The sequence below is a fragment of the Podarcis tiliguerta genome (assembly GCF_965153285.1).
Source record: "Podarcis tiliguerta genome assembly, chromosome: 7".
NCBI classification, from domain to species: Eukaryota; Metazoa; Chordata; class Lepidosauria; order Squamata; family Lacertidae; genus Podarcis; species Podarcis tiliguerta.
The window spans coordinates 48,708,644-48,729,892 of NC_139540.1; the positions used below are offsets into that span (position 1 = coordinate 48,708,644).

A 21,249-nucleotide genomic window follows, 5' to 3' on the forward strand; every position below is an offset into this window, starting at 1 on the left:
GAGTTATTTCTCCTGCCAAATATATTTCAGCTTAGTTTTACCTTTCACTATCTTTACTCCCACTCTTCTCTCAAGGAGTTCAAGCTGGCAGGGCTGGTGGCTTAAATTTATCCTGATGACAGCCCTATAAGCAGGTAAGACTTTTTAAAAGAGTGGTGTACCCAGGGCCACACATGATGGAGAAGGAATTTGAACATGCATCTCTCTATTGTTGGTGGGTAGCTTGTAAGTTGCTTTGGGCAAGGTAAAGAGACTAACAAATTTAATTCATTAATAATAATATCAGTTCACATGATGTTTGTAAATTAATTTACCCACATACACACCACAGGAATGAACACGTGTTGCTTGTTGATTTAGAGGCCGTATAGTAGTCCTTCTTTTGCCACCCCTGCTTCTTGCCATAAACTCACAGGTGCAGAGCTCTCTGCTTGCTTTCTAAAGCCAGCTAACTAGGAGTTGGCAACATAGCTGAAGACAGGCGTGGGAATTGAAAGCAGCATTCCACTTCCTTCCCTGGGGCAATTGGTCCTTAACAAGGGAGGAGACCTAGGTTTAACTACTTGTTTTCACACTTGCAGTGCAGGATCAGTAAAAAACAACAACCAACCAACCACTAATTGTTGAAGTAGTATGTTTTTATGTTTATCTCTTTATACTACTTACTTTTTTGTTGTCTGTGGTTTCTTTTTGTCTGCTGCTTAGATTTTTAAACCAGCAGTTTTAAATAAATTTAAAAGTACCGATTATAGCAGCCACCACCAACCTTATTGTATAAACTTTGTTCTGTAGGTGCTCCGTTGATGGATAGTGCTGTCTAAAAAAGCCTGTCAAGACATTTGATATTACTTTAGCAGAGATACTTCACATAACTTTAATATGTACCCTTCTATGAACACACTTCGTTAGCAAATGCAGATCTCTACATGCCCGGTTTCCATTAATTCCGTGTCTCTTGGTTTAGAATGATGATCTCTGATACAGGTTTAGAAACAGAAATCCAACCAATAGGGGAAAAATCATAGCACAAGAATACTGCAATACTAAATTCTGTCAACCATAGCAACTTACTGCTACAGAGCCTTTCTACCACAAAACATTTAGCATTTTAAGTCTTTGTAAGTGCAAATCTAGCTGGAATTCCACAAGGGTGCTTGTATAGTCATTACACTATTAGTAGCTTTTAAACAAGATTTATTTATTTATTATGTCTTTTTAATAGCAAAAAGATAAATGGGTTCTCCATATTATAATTCAGAAAGATGTAATATAAAAACAGTAAACTAAACTGCCAGGTATGTTCCTCTTTGGCACCCATCAGATTGTGGCAATATTAATTACAAGCTATTTTGTCTGCAATGATGTATTTTATATCCAATTTTGTAAGACCTACTGATCAATTGTATGCTAAAAATTGAAAAGTACTTAAGCTGGTGCTTTTAGAATCAGTGGTGTGGAGACCTCACCTCCTGCCCAAATGATGGCTAGATTTGCATGCAAGTTGTAACACATTATAATGGGTATTTTCCCCCAGCTTAGAATTTTCCTTAGCATGGCATTACATCATGCTCATTCCAGAATATCACTTCGTGTTAGCTTAAGCCAAGATTTTTTAAATGGGTACTATAAATCATGTGACCAACCCCCCCCACCAAATAAATAAATAGCCATGTAAAACTAGTTGCATGGTCCCTTGGATCCAAGTGTGATCAGTGCCATCTTGGGGGAAAACATCCACCATGTACGAAACAATATTCAAATTCAATCTTTCAGGAGTCAAATTGGTGTCACAGATAAAAATTTCTTCAAAAAATACACAATACAAATACCAGGTAATTTGGAGTAGAGTTACATATATATTGCAAATGACAGAATGTCGTTTGAATTTGCTAACATCATGGAACCTTCAAATTACTAAAACAAAAAACAAAACAAAAAAAACCAACCCCCAAGTATTTGAACCTGAACTAAAGTTATTTTTCTGAAGTAATCCTGAATGCATAAATAATATGCAACAGTATTCTTGATTATCTCATAAACAAGAGATTAAGAGTGCAATCGTAAGCATGAGAGAATAAGCACAGTAGGATGCACCATGTGAATATGCAGAAGATTGTGCTGTGCAGTTTGCATCTAGAGTATTTAAAATTTCTTAGCCTATAAGCCACAGTAGCTTCTGCTTTTCCGCAGCCATGAACACAGTCAATAAGTTGCCTGAAAATCTTGTATTTGGTTTCCAGTGCAACTGCAATCTTTTAACTGGTGAGGGGAGGGGGGAGAGCACTTGTTCTTTCTCTTCAAGGCAGACAAAGAGTTGTGGAAATTGCGGAGGTGAGGGAGGGAAAGATGGTGTACAATAAAAATACTTGTGCTGTTAGAATTCCAAAATTGTGCTAACAAGTACCCACATGTGATGCCATCGCTTGCCTAATACCTGCTTGGTGTGTCAGCATTTCACAAATGAAAATGTGAAACCATGCCTTATTAAAAGGGAACCACTTTTGACTCGCTTCACGTGCAGTAATCACAGGAGAAGAACTTTTTGTTAATAGGGATAGGCAGAACAAAAGGGGTTGGGGAAGAGGGGTGAGAAGTTTGAATTAATGTGTTATTGAATATGCTTCCTTTGGTAGAAAGGCCAAATTAATTCATTTTCTGACAGAATTTACACAATTAATGTAAATGTAGTAGTTGCAGAGACTAAGGATTCAGCACAAATGACATGTAATTAGAAATGCAGCTTGAGGTACAGAAATGTTTTTGGGAAAGTTTTTTAAACTTCAGTTTGTGAATCTTGTGCCAATTAAATGCTTTTTTAAAAAAAAAATAGCCCATCAAAATTGCTTTATTGCTATTCTTCAGATACATCTGACAGATTTTCTTCCTTTCATGCAGCCCAAGCAAGTACTAAAATATTCTTTTCAAATATTGTACAGAGTTATAACAAATTATTAACACAGACAAAAGCTATGACAGAAAGGTGTTTTTATTTTCCTCATATTTCATATTTAAATAAAGGATTTCAACCAAAATAATAATAGAGTAACATTGTCACCAGGGATGCATAAAAGTTCTGTCTGCACACCAAGGCATTGCAAAGGCTTTGTCGCCACCTTCTGCAGAGCGGAGCTAGCTTGGAATTTCCCACAAAATATTTTCATGTACAAAACACACAATCATTTTACTGGATGCAGGTTTTCTACAATACACTTGGGGTACTTCCTAGATTTATTAGTAATTAGAAAAATAAATGCTTTAAAGTCCTTATGGTGCCATGTTTGCTGTTCTAGATAGCCTTTCTCCTCTTTAAAACGCGTTTAAACATTGGTATGATTTCTGATAGCACAGAAGTTGGCTCATTTAGCTTATTTTAAATTTCCTCTTCACTCTTCATGAGAAGGTTGATTCTCACTACAAAGAGTGGTGCTTCTCTGAAGTGAATATATTTTACACATATTTACAAGTTGATATGATTATGTTGAAACAGAGTAGGGCACCAAAAAGCTTCATGTTACAGGCAGCTTCCTGTGATATGGAGAAACAGAGTGAATATCCTTATTACTTGGACCACAGTTGGAATATTAACGGCAAGGTGACAAGAATGTTATGTCACACAGCACAACGCTCAAGGAACCAAGCTCCCCCTCAGGCTTCAAACAACAACTTTGTGGAATTTCTTCCCGCAAATTAAAGGCCGGCATATTTCCTTCATCCTGACAGAAAGAGTCAAAGAGGAAATGAGAAAGGCGAAGGGCACTTGGAAAGTGGTGACTGAAAAATATCGAGCTTGCTAGTGGCAGTTTCTATTAAGATCGAATGCTGCATGTGGCTGTAAGTGCATTGTCAAAGGGAGAGAAAGAAGGAGTTGTGTTGTCTGCGTGAAGGGATAAAATTATTGAGACAAGTAAGTAGCCTCTGCTTATATCGCTGGCATTCAAGGTGACTCATACTGTTAGCACTTCAACCTCAAACCCCTCACCGTAGAATTTGAGAGGCCCTCTACCAGAAAGATCCCCACTTCACTCCCTGTAATCTGACTGGACCCATAGGAGCACCAAAGTTCATGTGTGCAATACTAATAAAGAGCCTAGAAAATCTAAAGAATATTTAATAGAACGAGGCGACGACATGAGTCCCAGCCACATTTTACAAAGAGAATTCAGGCATTTGTCTGAACACATGAACTCTGTATCTGTAGGCAGGAGATAGCACATGCAAGCCCTGCCCCACATATTTGTTCCAAAACTTCCCCACGTTGAGCAGGAAAGGTCTATAAGGGCATAGTACTTGCATTCCCTTAAACGCGAGTAGAACATCATGCATGATTGGGTACCTTGCTCAACTTGGGGAAGGCTGGAGACTGAGCGTGTGGGCTGATATAGATGGGGTTGTTGGGAGCAGGCTTTCCATCCACAGATGTGTCCAGGCACATATTAGAATACACCTTATTTCTCTAGAAAAGTAGCTAGACAACCGGTTCTTTATAAAGACCCCAGATCGAAGAAATAGAGCAGGTTAGCTCCCTGGAAGGAGAAGAGATGACATAGAAAACCTGGAAGGGTGAGAACCTCCTAGCTGATGCCTCACCTTACTGGGAGCCATTGCTGATGCCTTTGTGAGCTGTGAGGTGACCCCTTTGCTTCCACACAATTTGTGGCATTTATTAATAAAATGTAGCAAAATATAAAAGGAATAGGTGCTTTCAGTCCATTTTTTCCAAGCTGATTAATGGAAAAAATACTATTGTCTAACAATACTTCTCGGTCTGATGTCATCACAATGCAATTTTATCATGTCAATTAACACAGTGAAATTTAAATTCTGCTGTTATTGACCATGGGTTATGTCCATTGGTGGAACTCTTGTGGCTTTCCCTGTAGGAGTGTTTTATTTTGCCAGTGAGAATTTCTCAATTGTGCCAACAGTGCCAGTTTTGTCTGTAGTGTAGACACGGCCTACATTTGTTTATCCAATGAAAATAGAGTAGTCCCACTGTCTTGGCTGAGTTGCTTAAGAATAATTGGACCAGAGACCCCATTGCATCCTAAGACCCCAAACATTTGTGCTTGTGCAGTTAGTTAAATTTCAGATATTAGAGCAGCAATATCAAGCTTTTAGTCTTTACATAGTAGCTCTATTTATTGGCCTCTAATGTTTTGGTTTTCTTGGAAGATAAGATTCATTTCTAAGTGTATTTTCATTAAACAAATATCTGGATAGAGATTGCATTTAAGCAGATTCTGCTTATTTTGGAAATGAACTGAGATGTCTCTCATCAACCTAAAATGTGAAAATGATAATTCAAATATTTGAATCCTTCCTATCATATACTGAATGCTGATATTAAATATGGACCTAGCCATTAAAAACGCGAAAGGATTATTGTTCCTGTCCACTGGATGATTTGCAAATATTTATAACTGTGCTGTTATAAATATAAAAACAACCTAGCTGCATACTCTACACTAAGCCCCAGTTTGTTTACATTTAAAAATCGGAATATAAAAGAGTGCAAAAATGTGATGTTTGGTAATATTCCTGGAACTTCAAAACAGCTAGACAGCGTTTCTCCAAACCTTAAAAAAAACCTACCTCTCAATCTGAGACACTCCTGCCTCAAATTTTTGCAGGGTATAAAATTTCTTTACAGCCAAGATACAAACCCCTGTAAAAATGGGGCTTATAATGGATATGCTTCCAGACCCTTAATTATAGCAGTACTTAGGTGTTCTACTATAATACAAATATACATATGATCTATTTTCTCAGGATTGTCACCCAGAGAATGTTCTTTATTTTACAAAAAAAATCATTAATATTAAAAAGTTGCACTTATCTTGCATCCCCTCCATAGAGAGTATTTTGCTTATGTCTAAAAGCTACAACTAGCAACTACTGCAACTAACATTCAGAATACATTCAAGATAGGGAAGAAACTGCTATTACTTTAGACATAACACACTTATCATTATACTGGAACAAGTAGCAGCTGCAGGAAATAGTTACCCAATCCAGGCTTCTAGCTTATTCAATATTTTATCCTAGAACCCAGACAGTATAAACTATCTAGTTTGGATTGATCGACCATGCTGAGCACATCCTTTAAAGCTTTGTGCTATACCATAAGGCATTAAGAGCCATGGCCCCCGTCAATTTTCTGTACAAGCATGGGCTTGTGTGCCACAAAGACTGAAATGTAAATGTTAGTTGGTAGTAAATGCCAGCATAGTTCGATAATTACAACTGTGCTAACACCATTGTGTAGTTCCGTAACTATATTTTGACTCTTTTCTTGAAAATTATCCAAGGAATGTACACTAGAAAAAATAATGCAAGTAAAGGCGCTCTTTGTACACTGTGCCACATACAAAAAGGCAACAATTTCAAACGGACATTTTCTTCCTGTGCAAACAGTTTTATCTACTGACCTGCTGCATAGCCCAATTTCTTACTTTCTCTCTGTGTATAAATTATGGAGAGGCAAAACCAGTGATCTAATGCAAATGTAAGCTGTCAGGTGGAACAAAGGGAAAAAAGACATTCTGGTTTCACCGAGTTCTCTCAAGACTTCATGAATACAAAGCAAGGAGAAAGGCACACAGCTCAGATCTCATTGATAGTCCTCTCAGAAGGGCAATACTCCGAGGTGCCTGGGGAGGACATGTAGAATGACTGGGTTTTCCTTTTTAATCTGGCTCGCTTGTTAGCCAGGGAGAGGCTGCGGCGGCTTGAATTGATGATTTCCGAAATGAACTTTTTGCAGTCCACACATACTTCCATGGTGCTCCAGTCCTCCATTAGCTCTTTTGGAAATAGTGCTTCTTCATCTGATTTATCTACAGACTTGGACTTTGAGGATAACCTGAAAACAAAGCAACAATTCTATTCTTATCAGGGTTATTTAGTTTTCCAATTGTACTAGAGAGGTGAACTCTGTGCACTCTAAAATAACAAATCTGTCTCTCACATGTCTTTTTGCTTCCTAACATACTGTGTCAGGGGAGAGAGGTGTTTCTTGTGGCCAGATATGATTATGATGACTGGGAGTGGCCACCGGGACCACATAACACCGGTTCTGAGAGATCTGCATTGGCTCCCAGTACATTTCCGAGCACAATTCAAAGTGTTGGTGCTGACCTTTAAAACCCTAAACGGCCTCGGTCCTGTATACCTGAAGGAGCGTCTCCACCCCCATCGTTCAGCCCGGACACTGAGATCCAGCGCCGAGGGCCTTCTGATGGTTCCCTCATTGCAAGAAGCAAGGTTACAGGGAACCAGACAGAGGGCCTTCTCGGTAGTGGCGCCCACTCTGTGGAACACCCTCCCTTCAGATGTGAAGGAAATAAGTAGCTATCCTATCTTTAAAAGACATCTGAAGGCAGCCCTGTTCAGGGAAGTTTTTAATATTTAACGCTGTATTGTTTTTAATACTTGAATGGGAGCCACCCAGAGGGGCTGGGGAAACTCAGCCAGATGGGCGGGGTATAAATAATAAATTTATTATTATTATTATTATTATTATTATTATTATTATTATTAGCAACCACATCAACTGTTAATGAACAGCCAGGTTAATGCATTATGTCAGATTTAAAGAGAAAAGCCAAAGATAAGATAAATTTGCCACAAATTGGCAGCCATTTATGGACTCGAACAAAGCTCTATGGTTGAGCAAAATATATTGTTGTTTTATACAGATTTGAAGTCAGGTTTGCCAAGGATGGTTAAATTACTATTTAATCCATTTTATATAGATTCTTGCCTATTTTCCCACTTTTAACTTTGGTTATTTTCTTTTGAAATAGAATACAATTTTGTGTTTAATTTTGCAAATGTCACCTAATTCTGCAGTGTTTTATTTAAATTTTGACAGCTCCCCCCATTTAACTGTATTTTTTTTAAAGAAATAGAGAATAATAGTAAGTATCTGCAAGAGCATCTTAGAAATAAATATATGTAACAATTCACTGCCCACAAATAAAACTATGGAACCATGAAAGTAGCTGGTAGTAGATAAGCAGTCTAATCTTAATCAGAAGTATCACTCACCTTGGCATGCCCCTAAGGGACCGGTGATGGCTAGTGGAAGGTTTATCTGGCCTCATAAAACTCTCTCCTTTCTGTAAAGCCGAAGGTCCCAGAGAAAAGATGGGAAGTGTAGAATATGGCTTTGATGGCAGGCGCATCTGTTACAAAGGAAAGAGAACAACAATTATAGATTGAGCTACCCAGTGGCGTAGCGTGGGTTGTCAGCACCCGGGGCAAGGCAAGTAATTTGCGCCCCCTAACCCGTGGATTTGCGCCCCCTAACCCTAACCCCCAGATGTTGCGCCCGGTGTGGCCGGCCCCCCCTGCACCCCCCACGCTACGCCACTGGAGCTACCTAGAGGCAGTGCCATTATGTGGGCTTGTACAACTTCCGCAAGCATATTCCCAGTGGCAATGACTTAGAATTTGTGAACTATAGAGATACAAAGCAATACATTCCCTGCAGACTTCTACAGGAGTCCCATTTTAAAAAATGTTGCAAATACATATATTGCAAATGTTGTAAGAAAAGAAATAGGAGTGCATGAACACTACTGTGTATATATGGCAAGTATATACAAAGCAGGGGATGAGGTAAACTGATTTTTTGGGGGGTTCTGCTGAAATTTTTTCCTGTTGTACTTTGTAGTTTTGGATGAAGATAGTAAAGCAGCTGTTCCTGATGAATCACACCACAGATATTAAGAAGATAAAGGATTTAGAGGTTTCTGAACTTACCTTCTTGCAACACTGTGAGCATACAGGCCTATAAAAGAAAAAGAAAATATGTGACTTACTCAGCTAAATGTAGTAATACTTTTGCAGGACAGCTCTGGACACATCTCTTCAAAAGTTGTATTGTTCTTTCCTAGTAAAAATGTTTTACGAGCTATGAACTATTTTTGAATTTCACTGGCTTTAGCTTAAATACCAGAACTCAGGAAGAGGCAGAAAATAAAAACAAAGGATTGTCATTCAAAGAATCTTGAGCGCATGGCCTGGGTCTTGCCCATCTTCATGTTTCAACTGCAGTCCTGAGCTACAAAAGTGTTGCCTAATGTTAGGGCATACTATAGCTTAGATGAGAAGTTTAGGGACCTCACAAGCTACGATTGGCATGTTTCCATAGGCAGTCCTATAGATCTTAACCATTATCAGGAAATTAGGAATGGAATGTGTGAAAAACCCAAGAGCCCCATTCAGACTTGACATCAGCATTCTTCTTTTTATTTAATCACATCCTATAAGATTAGATGGCAAATTTTAAATGACTCTTACGGGAAACTCGCAGGAACATTAAACTTGAGTGGCAATGTTTTCTTATAATTTCATGCAAGCAGTTTGTATTAGTGAGCATGTATGTGCAGACCAAGGGGACTAAATATCATTCATCCATTTCCTGCTCTTAAGATATTGATTCTGAGAAACTTGCACAACCATGGCATTTGAGATACGTTGTTGCAGCATCTACTCCCTTCTTTGGCAACTTGTTCTTTTTATGTCATTCTACCAACTTTAAATCTTTAAGTGCTTTTATTCTGTCTTATGTCCTATCCCGTAATGAGCATTTGATAATCATCCCTAATCATTATCTAGGAAAACACAAAAACTTCCTGTTCAAATTCTCCTTTACTCCTAAATACAGTACAAATATCACCTTTTCTCCTTCAATTACATACTAAATGTAACACAAAAAGTTAAAAATAAAACAAACAAAATTCTGCTCCAGTGCCTTCACTAGTTATTGGTTACTATGAAAACCAAAGGCTTACCTTTTACAAAACTGACAGGTATAGGACCAGGTGAAGAAAGAAAACCTCCTTGTTCGGCAACAAAAACAGAGCTATAAAAATTGAGAAGAGCCCATAGCATTAGCAGGTCTTTCTAGAAAATCAATTTACTAACATCTAAAAAATATCAGTAAAGATCAAGGGTAGAAATTGATGTCACACTATTACGAATGTTCTGTCTGCACAAGTATATCAGCTTGGCAAATGGAACAATCCCTGACCTTGCAGAGTCAATTTCAGGGAGCATGCAGTGGGGGAAACCCAACTGCACAAGCAGAAGCCCTTGCACAGGACTTATGGAGTTTATGAAGAGCAGCACAACTCCCCCCCACTTTTTATCTCCCTTGCAACCAGCGGTTCAACCTCAAAATGTGCTTTAGAGAGTTGGGAAAGATTCTGGAACAGATCTGGGTGTCAGGCAAGGAGAAGAAGAAGTTTGCAGCCCAATACATCCAAAGTGTAAAGTTAACCAGCCACCTTATAGATTAAATCAGTGCAATTAAATTTGTGTAATGTTTTCATAGTCCTTTACTTAATCTAGAAGAAAGCACTCAATCAGTAATCTGACAACACAATCCTAAAAGCATTCTTACTCAGAAAGAAGTTCCAAAGAGTTCAGTAAGAACTGACTCGTGCATTTCCACCATTCTCAAATGACTAGAATTACATGCAACTCAACAACTCAAAGAAATGTATGGTTTTATGGTGCTATTCTTGACTTTATCCAATATAGCACTAAGTAAGTGTACTGTCAGCTCAAAAACATACACTTATGTAATGGGACTTTCCTTCCTTCCCAGATCTGCTTTGGAGGGTTGGGGGGAAACCCATAACATATTTAGGGGATGTGCAAGGGAAAAAGAAGGTGAGAATAAATCCTTGAGCTGAGGGTGGGGGAAGATTACTTAACATGACATTGGATGCAGGCCTTAATTTGTTAATTTCAGGAGCTCTAATAACACTTAGCTGAATTTCTTCTTCATCATTCACTCCCAGTTCTCTGGGAAAATCAGCATAAGCATCCTTACCTTTCCTTTCTTGAGGGCAGTATAGACATCTTTATACTGCTGGTACTTCTCTAGCTCGGCCTTCACTAGCACTTGACGGATGTGCATTACTTCTTCCACTGTAAGAGCCAGGCATTCCACTGGGTAACAAAACTCCTCCTGAAAGCCAAAAGGTTCTATTTTAAATATGTATCTCACAGAATTTCATAGCCACCAGCCTAGAGAGCCAGTCACCTGGTTAGTAATTTGAAGAGAGAAAAGATTTCATCACCCAAACCAGAAGTGTATATCTGGTCCAGAGGCATCACGTGTTTCCAGAAGGCTAAGAGTTTAGAATTTGCAACCAAAGGGGTCTAATGCTCACTAAAAACATATTGTCATTTATTAAGCCAATCACTGTATTATGAACCTCACATTATAGATGTGTGTTCTGATGCAGAAAAATGCAAAATAATGTTGCCTGCCACTGAAAACACAGGCGCATATTTTCACTGAAATGTCTGACACTCTGTGATGCCTAGAACAGACAGAGAAATGGTTAGCAGCCCAATCCCAAAGAGAACTTTATTCTGTGGTATCATATGTAGGTAACATAGTATTCTAAATATCCAGTACAGTTAACATTACACACAGGTTATATTGTTCCCGTATAATGTTACACAATCAGTTTAAACTTCATACAGTTACATACAGTGATATTTGTGACACAAATATAGTATTGCTTTCGGACACTAAAACTCCCTAGCAAATTGATGCTAAGCTGAATACACATTCAGCACTGATGGTACCACAGGATAAAACACCAATTCCCAATTATTTGTAATTGATTAAATAAATCTAGCTAAAAGACAGAAATTATTTGCACATCCCACTATGTTGTGCTTTCTAACAGGGCACAGTAAGTCTTTCAACACGGCATGTTGACCCTACTGGTTTGTACAAGGGCAACCAGTCATCAATGGTGTGGAGCTAGGACTTTAGCCTAGATCCAAATCCAACATTATCAGCTGTCAAAAACAATGGCAGGAAATTTCCATAAGCATAGTAGCATAATACTGCACATTTGGAAATCCAATTTTCAAACCAAATATGCAATTAAGATCCGCTGCAAGTTATTTAATTTTACAGTCTAAAGATTTTCTGTCTTTTAGGAAGAAAAAAATCAATTATGATGTATACCAGATAAAAATGTGCATTTAGGAGCCACCATATATATATTTTTAAAACTGCAGTCTTACCAATCTAGAAATGGAACACACACAGAAACTTCATCTTGCTTAAGGTGCCCACAAAGGTCTATAAACTGAGTGAAATTTGCCTTTGTAATCATTACTTTCTTGGTATTGTTCAAGATGCCATTTTTCTGAAGAGCCAAAATTTAATACAGCTTGCTTTGAAGGATACTTTGCTTCAAAGCAAAGCCAAATGTGTTTCATAACCAACACATTTCAGAAAACAATTATGCTTTCTAATGTGTTTCTAATGCCAGGTAAAGACCTTTTATTTCCCAAGCTTTTTAAATAATAATAAAAAAACCCTTTTATTGATCTGTTTTATTTTGGATACTGTTTTTAAAGAGTTTCTGTTTCTAGTTTTTAAATGCATTAGTTATTTATGGTTTTTAATATTTTATTATAAGGTCTTGGGTTGGATCCTGAGTTGCTTTCAGTGAATAGAAAGACTCCTTCTATTCACAGAATAGATTGCAATCCAAAAAAGAGAAAGCAAGAATAGGTGCCTTTTGCCTGTTTCCCCTTCCAATCCTTTACCACGTTGCATTTGAGGCCTTCAACCCCCCAGGAGGGATGTAGGGCTAAGGGAGAATAAACAAAAAATACTTATTTCCATTTCTTCAAGTGAGTGGAGTTCTGTTCTTCAGAACTCTGGATCAAAGCCATTGTATCTGATTGGTGGGGAATCTATCAAAATAAATAGTGATGGAGGCTGACCCAAGGCCTCGCTTCATGTTCCAACACCAGGAGAGACACATTTTGTTGTGATTGTGGCAGGACTTTTCAGTTGGGGTACCGGATTGTGCAACTGCCTCCTCCCAAAGAGATTTGATTAGCCTATTCAGCGATGATTGTTAGGTGGGTGGTTAAGATTTATTTTATTTTGGCAGGCTTTTGATTAGTTTTTAATTCATTTCTGCCTGTGGATTTGTTCTGTTAACTTGTTTTAAGACTCTTGGCTTTCATAACATTGTCTAACTGGTATCAATGTTGTAAATTGCCTTGAGTGAACCTTTCTGGACTGAAATCTATAGTGTATCCAGTTGTGTCTCCCTGCTGACAGAAGTGACAGAAGGCACTTTGATCCAGCAAAGGCTTCATTAGCTGAACAGTAGGCAGTCTGCAGCTCCCTCCAAATCTGATCAAGAGGGTTTGGAGACCTTTTGGCAGATGAGTGTATGGACCAGCAGGAGAAAGGGAGAATTTGCCAAAACCACCTCCCCACCTTCCATCAGCAGAGAGGCACAACTGGATACAATTCATAAAATATCAAGCAGGGGAAAGTGGTTCAGTTTTTAATGCAAAAGGGATGTATGTGTGGCGGTACTAAACCCCCTCCCACCTGTGGTTTACCTCCATGCAGTAGATATGTCCACTACCCCAATAACATTTCCTCCTAGCATATCTATCTCCCTCCTTTTAACAGCAAACTAACACCATATCAATATACTGACTATACCCCAATGTTTCAAAAGCAGTCCATGATGCTGCATTGGGATAAGGAACACAAAGCCAAAATCTAATTGGACATGCAGAACTGAACCATTACTCTGAGCTGGATGGCTTTTGAAAGCTAGTCCACCATATTCAATGAGAATTTCTATACTATATCATCATTATTATATTTATCTCTGCCACCCCCTCGCACACTTTATCGTCACAAGGCAGCTTAGGCTGAGAGCATGCGCCCGGGCCAAGGATAGCCAGTGAATGTCAGGGTTAAGTGGACTTTTGTCCAAGTCTCCTAGTTTAGAACTATTAGCACAACACTATTCATTGTGCTAGAATTTCTTCCATTTAAGTATACTTAGGATTACACCAAAGTGATACACATACCATTTCAGAGGATAAAAGAGAAAAATTCAAGTTTGGAAATGTGTGCACCATACAGACACACTCACTAGAGAGCCAGTATAGACCACAACCTCAACTTTTTCTGCTTTGTAATACATGGAATAGCCTTTTAAAAGATTTAAATTCTAATAGTATTTGCTTAAATTCTTCCCTTAGCTGTATTTACTGACTGCAACCAATTAAATAGCATTTAATGAATACTTTAGGACCCATTACTACCAGCTACACTGGAGTTCTGTAATAGCTTTATTTGTCTTTATTTATTTGTAATAACTTTATTGTGTCTCTTAGGTTTTTTTCTTCAATATGCTCTATTGTTCTCCACTACAGTAGATGAAGAAAATATTATGTCCGTTAAAAAAATAATCTATGTACAACTACAGACACGAGCAAATAAATAATAATTTTGGTCTAAATGCTTTTTTTTTTTTTTTTCATTTTCAAGAAGTTAACACAAGGACAACCAAACTGCAATGCAACATTAAAACAAATGATAGAGATACTGAGTTCTTATGGGAATATATTTTGAGATGTTCCAATGAGATCACGTATCAGCTAATATCCTTTTAATGAAAGCAAGTCATTGAGCAGTCCAATTGAAGTTTATTGAAAGAGCCATTTGGCATTACCAGTTCCATACAAAATCCATTCCACTCTCATGAGTACATGTAACTGAGTGTACAACATTGACTAATATCTTTTTATTTCTAAGATTTTAAAAATGAAAATAATGAAAACCCACTATTTTCTGGATTTGAACACATGTTAATATTGAATAAAACTTGATATAGCAGAAGCACAAGCAATCATGAGTTCAAAATGACAAGCATGTCTGACTGCATTCCCAGAACCTGGGAACCAGAAGGTCAGTTATGTAAATTCTGATGTTTATCTGAAAGGGACCACAAAGTCTTTAGTGCTTGAAGGAGGTTTTTCATCATGTGAGTCTCAGTATGTCTTGACTGTATCACTCTGCGTGTCTCTAATAATATTGGCCAGGATCCAAACAACAAGGGAATTACTCCCATGATCTCAAAAACTCTACTGGACTTGTATCCCCGCCCCAACAGTCCCCCCCCCCCGCTTTCTGTATGGCAAACTGTTTTTGAAACTGAAAGGGGCTTCAAAATCATGATAGGACGTGGGAGGTCAGATATGGGGGTGGGGCAGGGAATGATGGACAAAAGATCTATTTAGATTCAAGTAATTTAATTTCCATCTTATATTAATTGTACTCAACAGGCTGTAAAACGTGACTGTGATTCATCACCATGTATTTAAAATAGTTGCTAAAATATACTTGTAATGCCTTTTACACAATCCCCATTAAAATGCATGGGAGACGCATTTTTCCTAAGGAGAAATTTCTTTGGTTTGTGCCTAGCGACTCTTCCCCACAAATAATAAAATATCTATAATACTGTTGTTTTTATGGGAGTTTAACTTTCGTTTCTAAATATGTACTGAATCCAATTTTTATTGAACATGACAAACGCTTTGAGTATGGAATAGTTTAAGAGTGCTTCCAACTGGGCTTAGCGTTGTAAATGAGTCATTCAGATTTCACATATGGCTTCACTGGCAATGGGTGTTTTTAAAAAAATAATTTATTGGATTTTCTGCGGAAAGGGTCTAATTACATGGCAAAAAACAAAGGCTGGCATTTTGATGCTAATGGCACTGTGTGATCACTGCAGAAAAAAACTTGCAATCTCCTAATAAACACCCATCTGGAAGCACCTGGAAGTAGGGATTTTTTTGGGGGGGTGGGTAGCTCATAACCCAGTCTCATGGAGCTGTTGCTAGAGGTATCTCAGAATCCAAAGTGAGGAATCAGTTCCACTCTATGTTCTAATTTGGGGTGTGTTCATACTACACTTACTCTGCATCCAGTGCGCCCACACTGCTAATTTTTGAAATCACATTCACATGTTGTTAGCCACAATCCTTACCAATTCTGTGGTTTCTTGACAAGAATTGCTGAGGTTTCATGAAGCTTTTCCCTCCTCAAACCAGATTCAATCTGATTAGAAAACTGGATGCTGAGTAGGCAGGAACATGAACATAGCCTAACAGTGGTTGTTCAGGTGCAGATGACAGCTTCATGAACAAGAGTTCCAGGGGGGTTCATAGAATCATAGAGTTGGAAGAGACCACAAGGGCCATCGAGTCCAACCCCCTGCCAAGCAGGAAACACCATCAGAGCACTCCTGACATATGGTTGTCAAGCCTCTGCTTAAAGACCTCCAAAGAAGGAGACTCCACCACACTCCTTGGCAGCAAATTCCACTGTCGAACAGCTCTTACTGTCAGGAAGTTCTTCCTAATGTTTAGGTGGAAACATTATGTTTAGGCTTGCAGGGGAAGGAGACCAAAAATGCCATGGGCATCGGTTGAAGACATCCCTGGCCCCTCCCTAATGTGGAAAACTCTGTGCAAATAAGACTTGAAACACAGCAGAGAAAAATGAACTTGCTCTTTCAAGCCACTAATGTGAGCGGACCCACAGGCTGCTGCTAGTCTCGCCTCCACTCGGCTGAGACAGAAGGCCAGGGTACTTGCTGATGCAATTCTGTTTATAGTTCTTCCTGCACCAGAAACAATTTAACTAGCTTTGGGGTTTTACTAGTAGGATGGAGCCTTGAAGCTAATAGCACTGCTTTCATCGTGAAAATGGCTCATTTGACTGGACTGAAAGTGTCCCATATATATCTTGCGCTCTTATATTGCTACTTATCAAAAACTAATAAAGGAGTAACTTTAATCAGGTAAAATATAGTAAATATTGATAGATTGGTAGAGAAAGAAAGCCTACATTGTATATATTCTGCAATTCAATTTTATTGTAACAAATATATTAAAATTTCCCTCAGATGTCCTTACACAAATCCTCAGAATCCAATATGCTACTTAAACCTACTTGATTTATAAACACTGGTTTGTGATTATATTTGCTTGCTGAGTTGGCACACACAAAGAGAGAAATAATGTATAAATATCAAAATTTGGGCAAAACTGGACATCTGTGGTTTCAGATAAGTGGTTTTAAAATAATTTTTTAATTCTTCTGAACTGGCTTTCCACTGCTTTTTATTTTTATTTTTTAAAATTCCACTGATTTAAGATTATGACAATTCTTTCCCTAATAATCTTGTGATGTTGCATTTTTAGTTTGCTGTCCTTTCATAAGTGATTTCTGTTCCCCAGCAAATTGATTAGAGAATCTACACATGCACAGAAAAGTCTACAGATGTTGAAATCAACTTGAATCAGAATCCAGTGACAATCTAGGCTGTTAATTCTTGCCATAGCTTTGAAAACTCTCCCCTTTTTGAGGGGAGAAAAAGATGGCTAAGAAAGTATATAGGCAGCAGTGAAAGGCAAACCTCTGAGAGTGTCCACTTGTTGTTAAAAGCTCTCTCACAAAGATAATATATTGTCCTTGCCACCCCAAATAAGGCTGCTTCAAAGGGATGGGAGCTAAGCTGAGAGGCTGTATGTATGGCTGGGAAAAGTGTTTTGAGCGTCATCCTTGGAAATAAATTTGTTATCCTGGGAACCTGAACAACAGACAGGAAGGAGAAAAGGGAATGCTGAACACAAGCGACAATTTTACCAGTGCTTCTGATTATGTAACTCTAGCTCCAGTATTAATTTCCTTAGCATACTAGCAAGCCAGTTTAACGAAACTGTAGCTAGTATGTGAAATAGGATGAGTTCCCTTCTAATCCTGCTGGGGAAAAAACAGGCAACTTTCTGTTCACTGGAAATGATGGGGTTTCTTTCACCTTGGGAGACCAACTGCCATCATTGGAGCAGAAGATAAGCCATGAAATTTCATCAATCCTGGGGGAAGGGATGAAGAGGTTTGCCATTAAATTTAAAGTAGGTAACATTTTGAGCTTACTTATGTCACTTCCTTCATATTTTGAGCCTGTCCAGTAATGGAATTGCATTCCTAAAGCTATATGTTAGAACTAGGCAAGGAAGTCTAACAGTTAGGCAAGGAAGTCTAACACTGAAAGTCTTCAATGATAATCTGAAGTAGCTGCTTAAATTTCTACAGTTTTTTATTGAAAAAATGGTTATGAAATGTCAGGTATCACCCCTAGGAGGCACTATTACACAATACAAATACATTTATCACGAACAAAACACCATAATAATCTCTCTTTTCTCACATCATCTTTTAAAATAGCATGACTGGGCCACATTTGTTTACAAAAATGTATGAAGTGTGCATAAGGCTACAAGTATGAACACAGAACTATATTTCATTGCCAATATATGTGCTGCTTTCTGATGCTACAGAAATTATTGCAGCCATTCTTATGTTATGTTAGGCATATTAAATGGACTTGAACTTTCAGATTCTCTCTCTCTCAGCGAAATAATGAACGAAGGAGAAAACTATTCTATGGCATGAATAAACCTTATAACATTTGTGCGTACTACTTCAAATCCAGTTCCATCAAGGAATTTCTTTGAAATTTCTTCTTTGGTTTGATTAAGTAAACTATACCTTTTCTGGATTAGTTAATGGTTGAAACACTGTGATGCAGATGCACCAGAGACATACAATCTGCAAATCTAAAGGAACTGCCTTCTCTGTATGTATCACTTCCATGCACTCTTTTCAATATCTGTGCCACACAAACATTTCCTCAGAACAGAGTGCTTTCAGTTGTGGCACACAGTGAAATGTTCTCTTTTAAGAAATTCCATCAAGCCAAGAACTTAAATGGGTAAAGGCCACTCTAAATAAGATTCTGAGCTAAACTGAAATTTGGATTTTTATTTTGTTTTCTTTGATTTGGCCAATTGCTATTGATTTATACTTTTTATTGATAATTTTATGGGGGGTTTTTTGCTTCTGCTACTTTGGCTTTTTCATTTTTCATTTTATTTTGCTATGTTGTTGTTTTAATGATATGTTGTAGCCGCCTTTAGTAGTTTTACAAGTAAGGCGGAATACAAAAATTTAAAAGAAAAAAGTAATGATGAATACTTACAAGAAGCCTCCTCATTCTCATAAGGCCAAACAAGAACAGTAATATGGGGTGCTCCTTTTGATAGTACAAGATATAAAATATTAGATTGTTATTCAGAAATATTTGTAGATGTAAAGTTCTCCATCTAAATTTTGTTTTTCGTATCTGCTGTAATATTCACAGTTCTTGCTCCCATCTTACCTTAGATCTCAAGAACTAAACACAGCTGCCAAAGAACATCTTTCTTCCACAGACAGAGCTCTAAAAGTGAAACCCAGCTAGTACCTGATATCAGCTGATAATAATGTAAAAAGGGAATAAATTTGATTCCTTTGTGCCCTTTTATTTAAAAAAGAGAGCATAAGAGGTCCCTATAAATGAATAGTAAAAATACTTAAAGAAGACAATCAATAAAGTTTTCAGATTATTTTATAAAAGGATGGATGAGCTGGGAAGTTTTTCAAAAGCACAAAAAGGAAACCCCCATTTTGTACAGGATCAGAATAATGTTAATCAGAAACGGCAATCAATTAAATACTCCCAAACAATTCCCCCCTCCCCCCCCGTGTAGATATGTGGCTATGATAGACCTCAGTGGAAACAAACATTTTTGTACCACATAAAAAAGCCAGATTTTCTGTATGTTGATTACTTCCCTCAGTCAAACTTCAAACAAACTCTCTCTCATGCATAAAACAATTACTGCCTTTAGCTAACTCTTCAAAAATATTTTTTTTTGTGTTGTACTCTGCATGCTGCACTAACAAATAAGCTTAAGGTTACTGAAATTCCATTTACCTAGGATCATAAGATGTACTCAAGTTAGAATCATATGACAACAAACCATTTGATTTGTTCTTGGGGAATAGACTGTGCCCTCTACATCAGTGAAGTATATTATTTAATACAAGTTAACCTCAGCACCTTGAAGAGTTGGCATCCAAATCATGGCCTCTTGAGCCAAGGAGGAATAAGAAGGGCTCTCTTCAAGTTAAGCAATGCAAATAAATTGACTTGAAGAGCTTGCAAGTGCCCCCTGTTCTCTCAAAAACTTCTTTCAGTCTTCCTCAGTTCTAAGGGACACTTTTGGGCCCTTCGGGCAAGGAACAAGAGACTAAAAAGTGCACTTGGAACTGTCATATGAAATCCAAGTTATTTAAGGCACAATGCCAGCCCCAAAGCAGGCATTTTGTTCCCCCATCACACTTACGTGCTGTCGGAAAACTGCTTTCAATTAAAGCCAATTGGCTAATCTGCTGTACTTTGTTTTCAAGAAAAAATTAAAAAATTGTCCTCAATGGATTCTTATATTGCCATGCGATCACATCTGCTCCGGGCTTTTTAAATCGAACTAACATGTGAGCGGGGGAAAGTATCAACCTTCTTGTTATTTAGAAACATAATAATTTTGTCAGTGTATTTAAATAAAAATGTCATCAATGCTTAAGCACAACATTCAAAACTTGAATCAGAAAGTTCGGAGTTTTCTCCTGGAGTTTCCAATCAGTTTACAGTGGATGAAGCTCAAGTGCTGATTCAAATTCTCACACAGTTCAAGGTAGTATTACATCTGGGTTTCAACACAGCATTTCATTATCCTCTCATTGTTGTGGAGCTGTTGTGTCTTTACCCATCAACCAGTGTCGAAAATTATCTACCACGCTACTTACAAGTGATCTGGAGCTCTGTTTTGTAGGTGGCAGGAACTGTCGGACATTGGTTGGTGTTTCCTTTTCAATGGAATGTCGCCTCTGGGGGGGCTGTCTCCTCTCTGGCTGTGGTGTGGATGATATTGGCAAGAATTTCGGAGGCACTATAAATTCAATCAGCATCAATTAGTTCTAAGTAACAGTTTACTTTGTTAATAATCAGACATTTTCTTTTAAGAACAGGACCAATGACATCAAAGGAACCCAATCCTATTGTTCTAATCAGACTGTGGTGATGCTTTAATAAATGGAACTGCATCGAGTGTTGAACAAAATTTTCAGTGTATTTATTATGGGAGTAAATTTATAAAAATGATTCAAAGTCAGCTTCCAAGCCAAAATCTAATAAAATTCTTCTATATTTATTTTAATACCTTCAGGGGAAGATAACAAAAATGTGAGCTAAGGTTTCTTTATAAACCACATACCTTTGTGTGAAATCAACCCAGAGTGAAGCTAAACTATTTCCCCAACAATTCAGGAGGTTAGTTGAACTAATGATTTAACTCCCTTACTCAATCCACACCTAAACCACTACATTGCAACATTTCTTCACCATAACGGTGGTTGCTATAAAGATACAGCTTTCAAATAATTAACATATGTACAATTGTACAGACTGTTAGCAGTATTTTCTA

The 21,249-nt window shown here is 37.8% G+C and overlaps 1 protein-coding gene across 6 annotated transcripts in view; it reads right to left on the bottom strand.

Annotated features, from left to right (window-relative positions):
* Positions 1-2,968: 2,968 nt before the first annotated feature.
* The window catches only part of SPIRE1 (spire type actin nucleation factor 1), an 80,288-nt gene continuing 62,007 nt past the window's right edge, over positions 2,969-21,249 (bottom strand). For 2 of the 6 annotated variants that reach the window (XM_083450129.1, XM_083450128.1), the window contains 8 exons: positions 20,573-20,715; positions 18,924-18,977; positions 17,298-17,471; positions 10,847-10,984; positions 9,801-9,871; positions 8,767-8,794; positions 8,050-8,186; positions 2,969-6,862 (listed from right to left, as the gene is read on the bottom strand). In XM_083450129.1, the coding sequence (XP_083306255.1) occupies positions 6,604-6,862; positions 8,050-8,186; positions 8,767-8,794; positions 9,801-9,871; positions 10,847-10,984; positions 17,298-17,471; positions 18,924-18,977; positions 20,573-20,715 (1,004 nt within the window). In that variant the 3' untranslated portion in view covers positions 2,969-6,603. The remainder of the gene's footprint in view (positions 6,863-8,049; positions 8,187-8,766; positions 8,795-9,800; positions 9,872-10,846; positions 10,985-17,297; positions 17,472-18,923; positions 18,978-20,572; positions 20,716-21,249) is intronic. The other 4 variants (XM_083450131.1, XM_083450130.1, XM_083450133.1 and 1 more) reach the window with 2 other exon arrangements.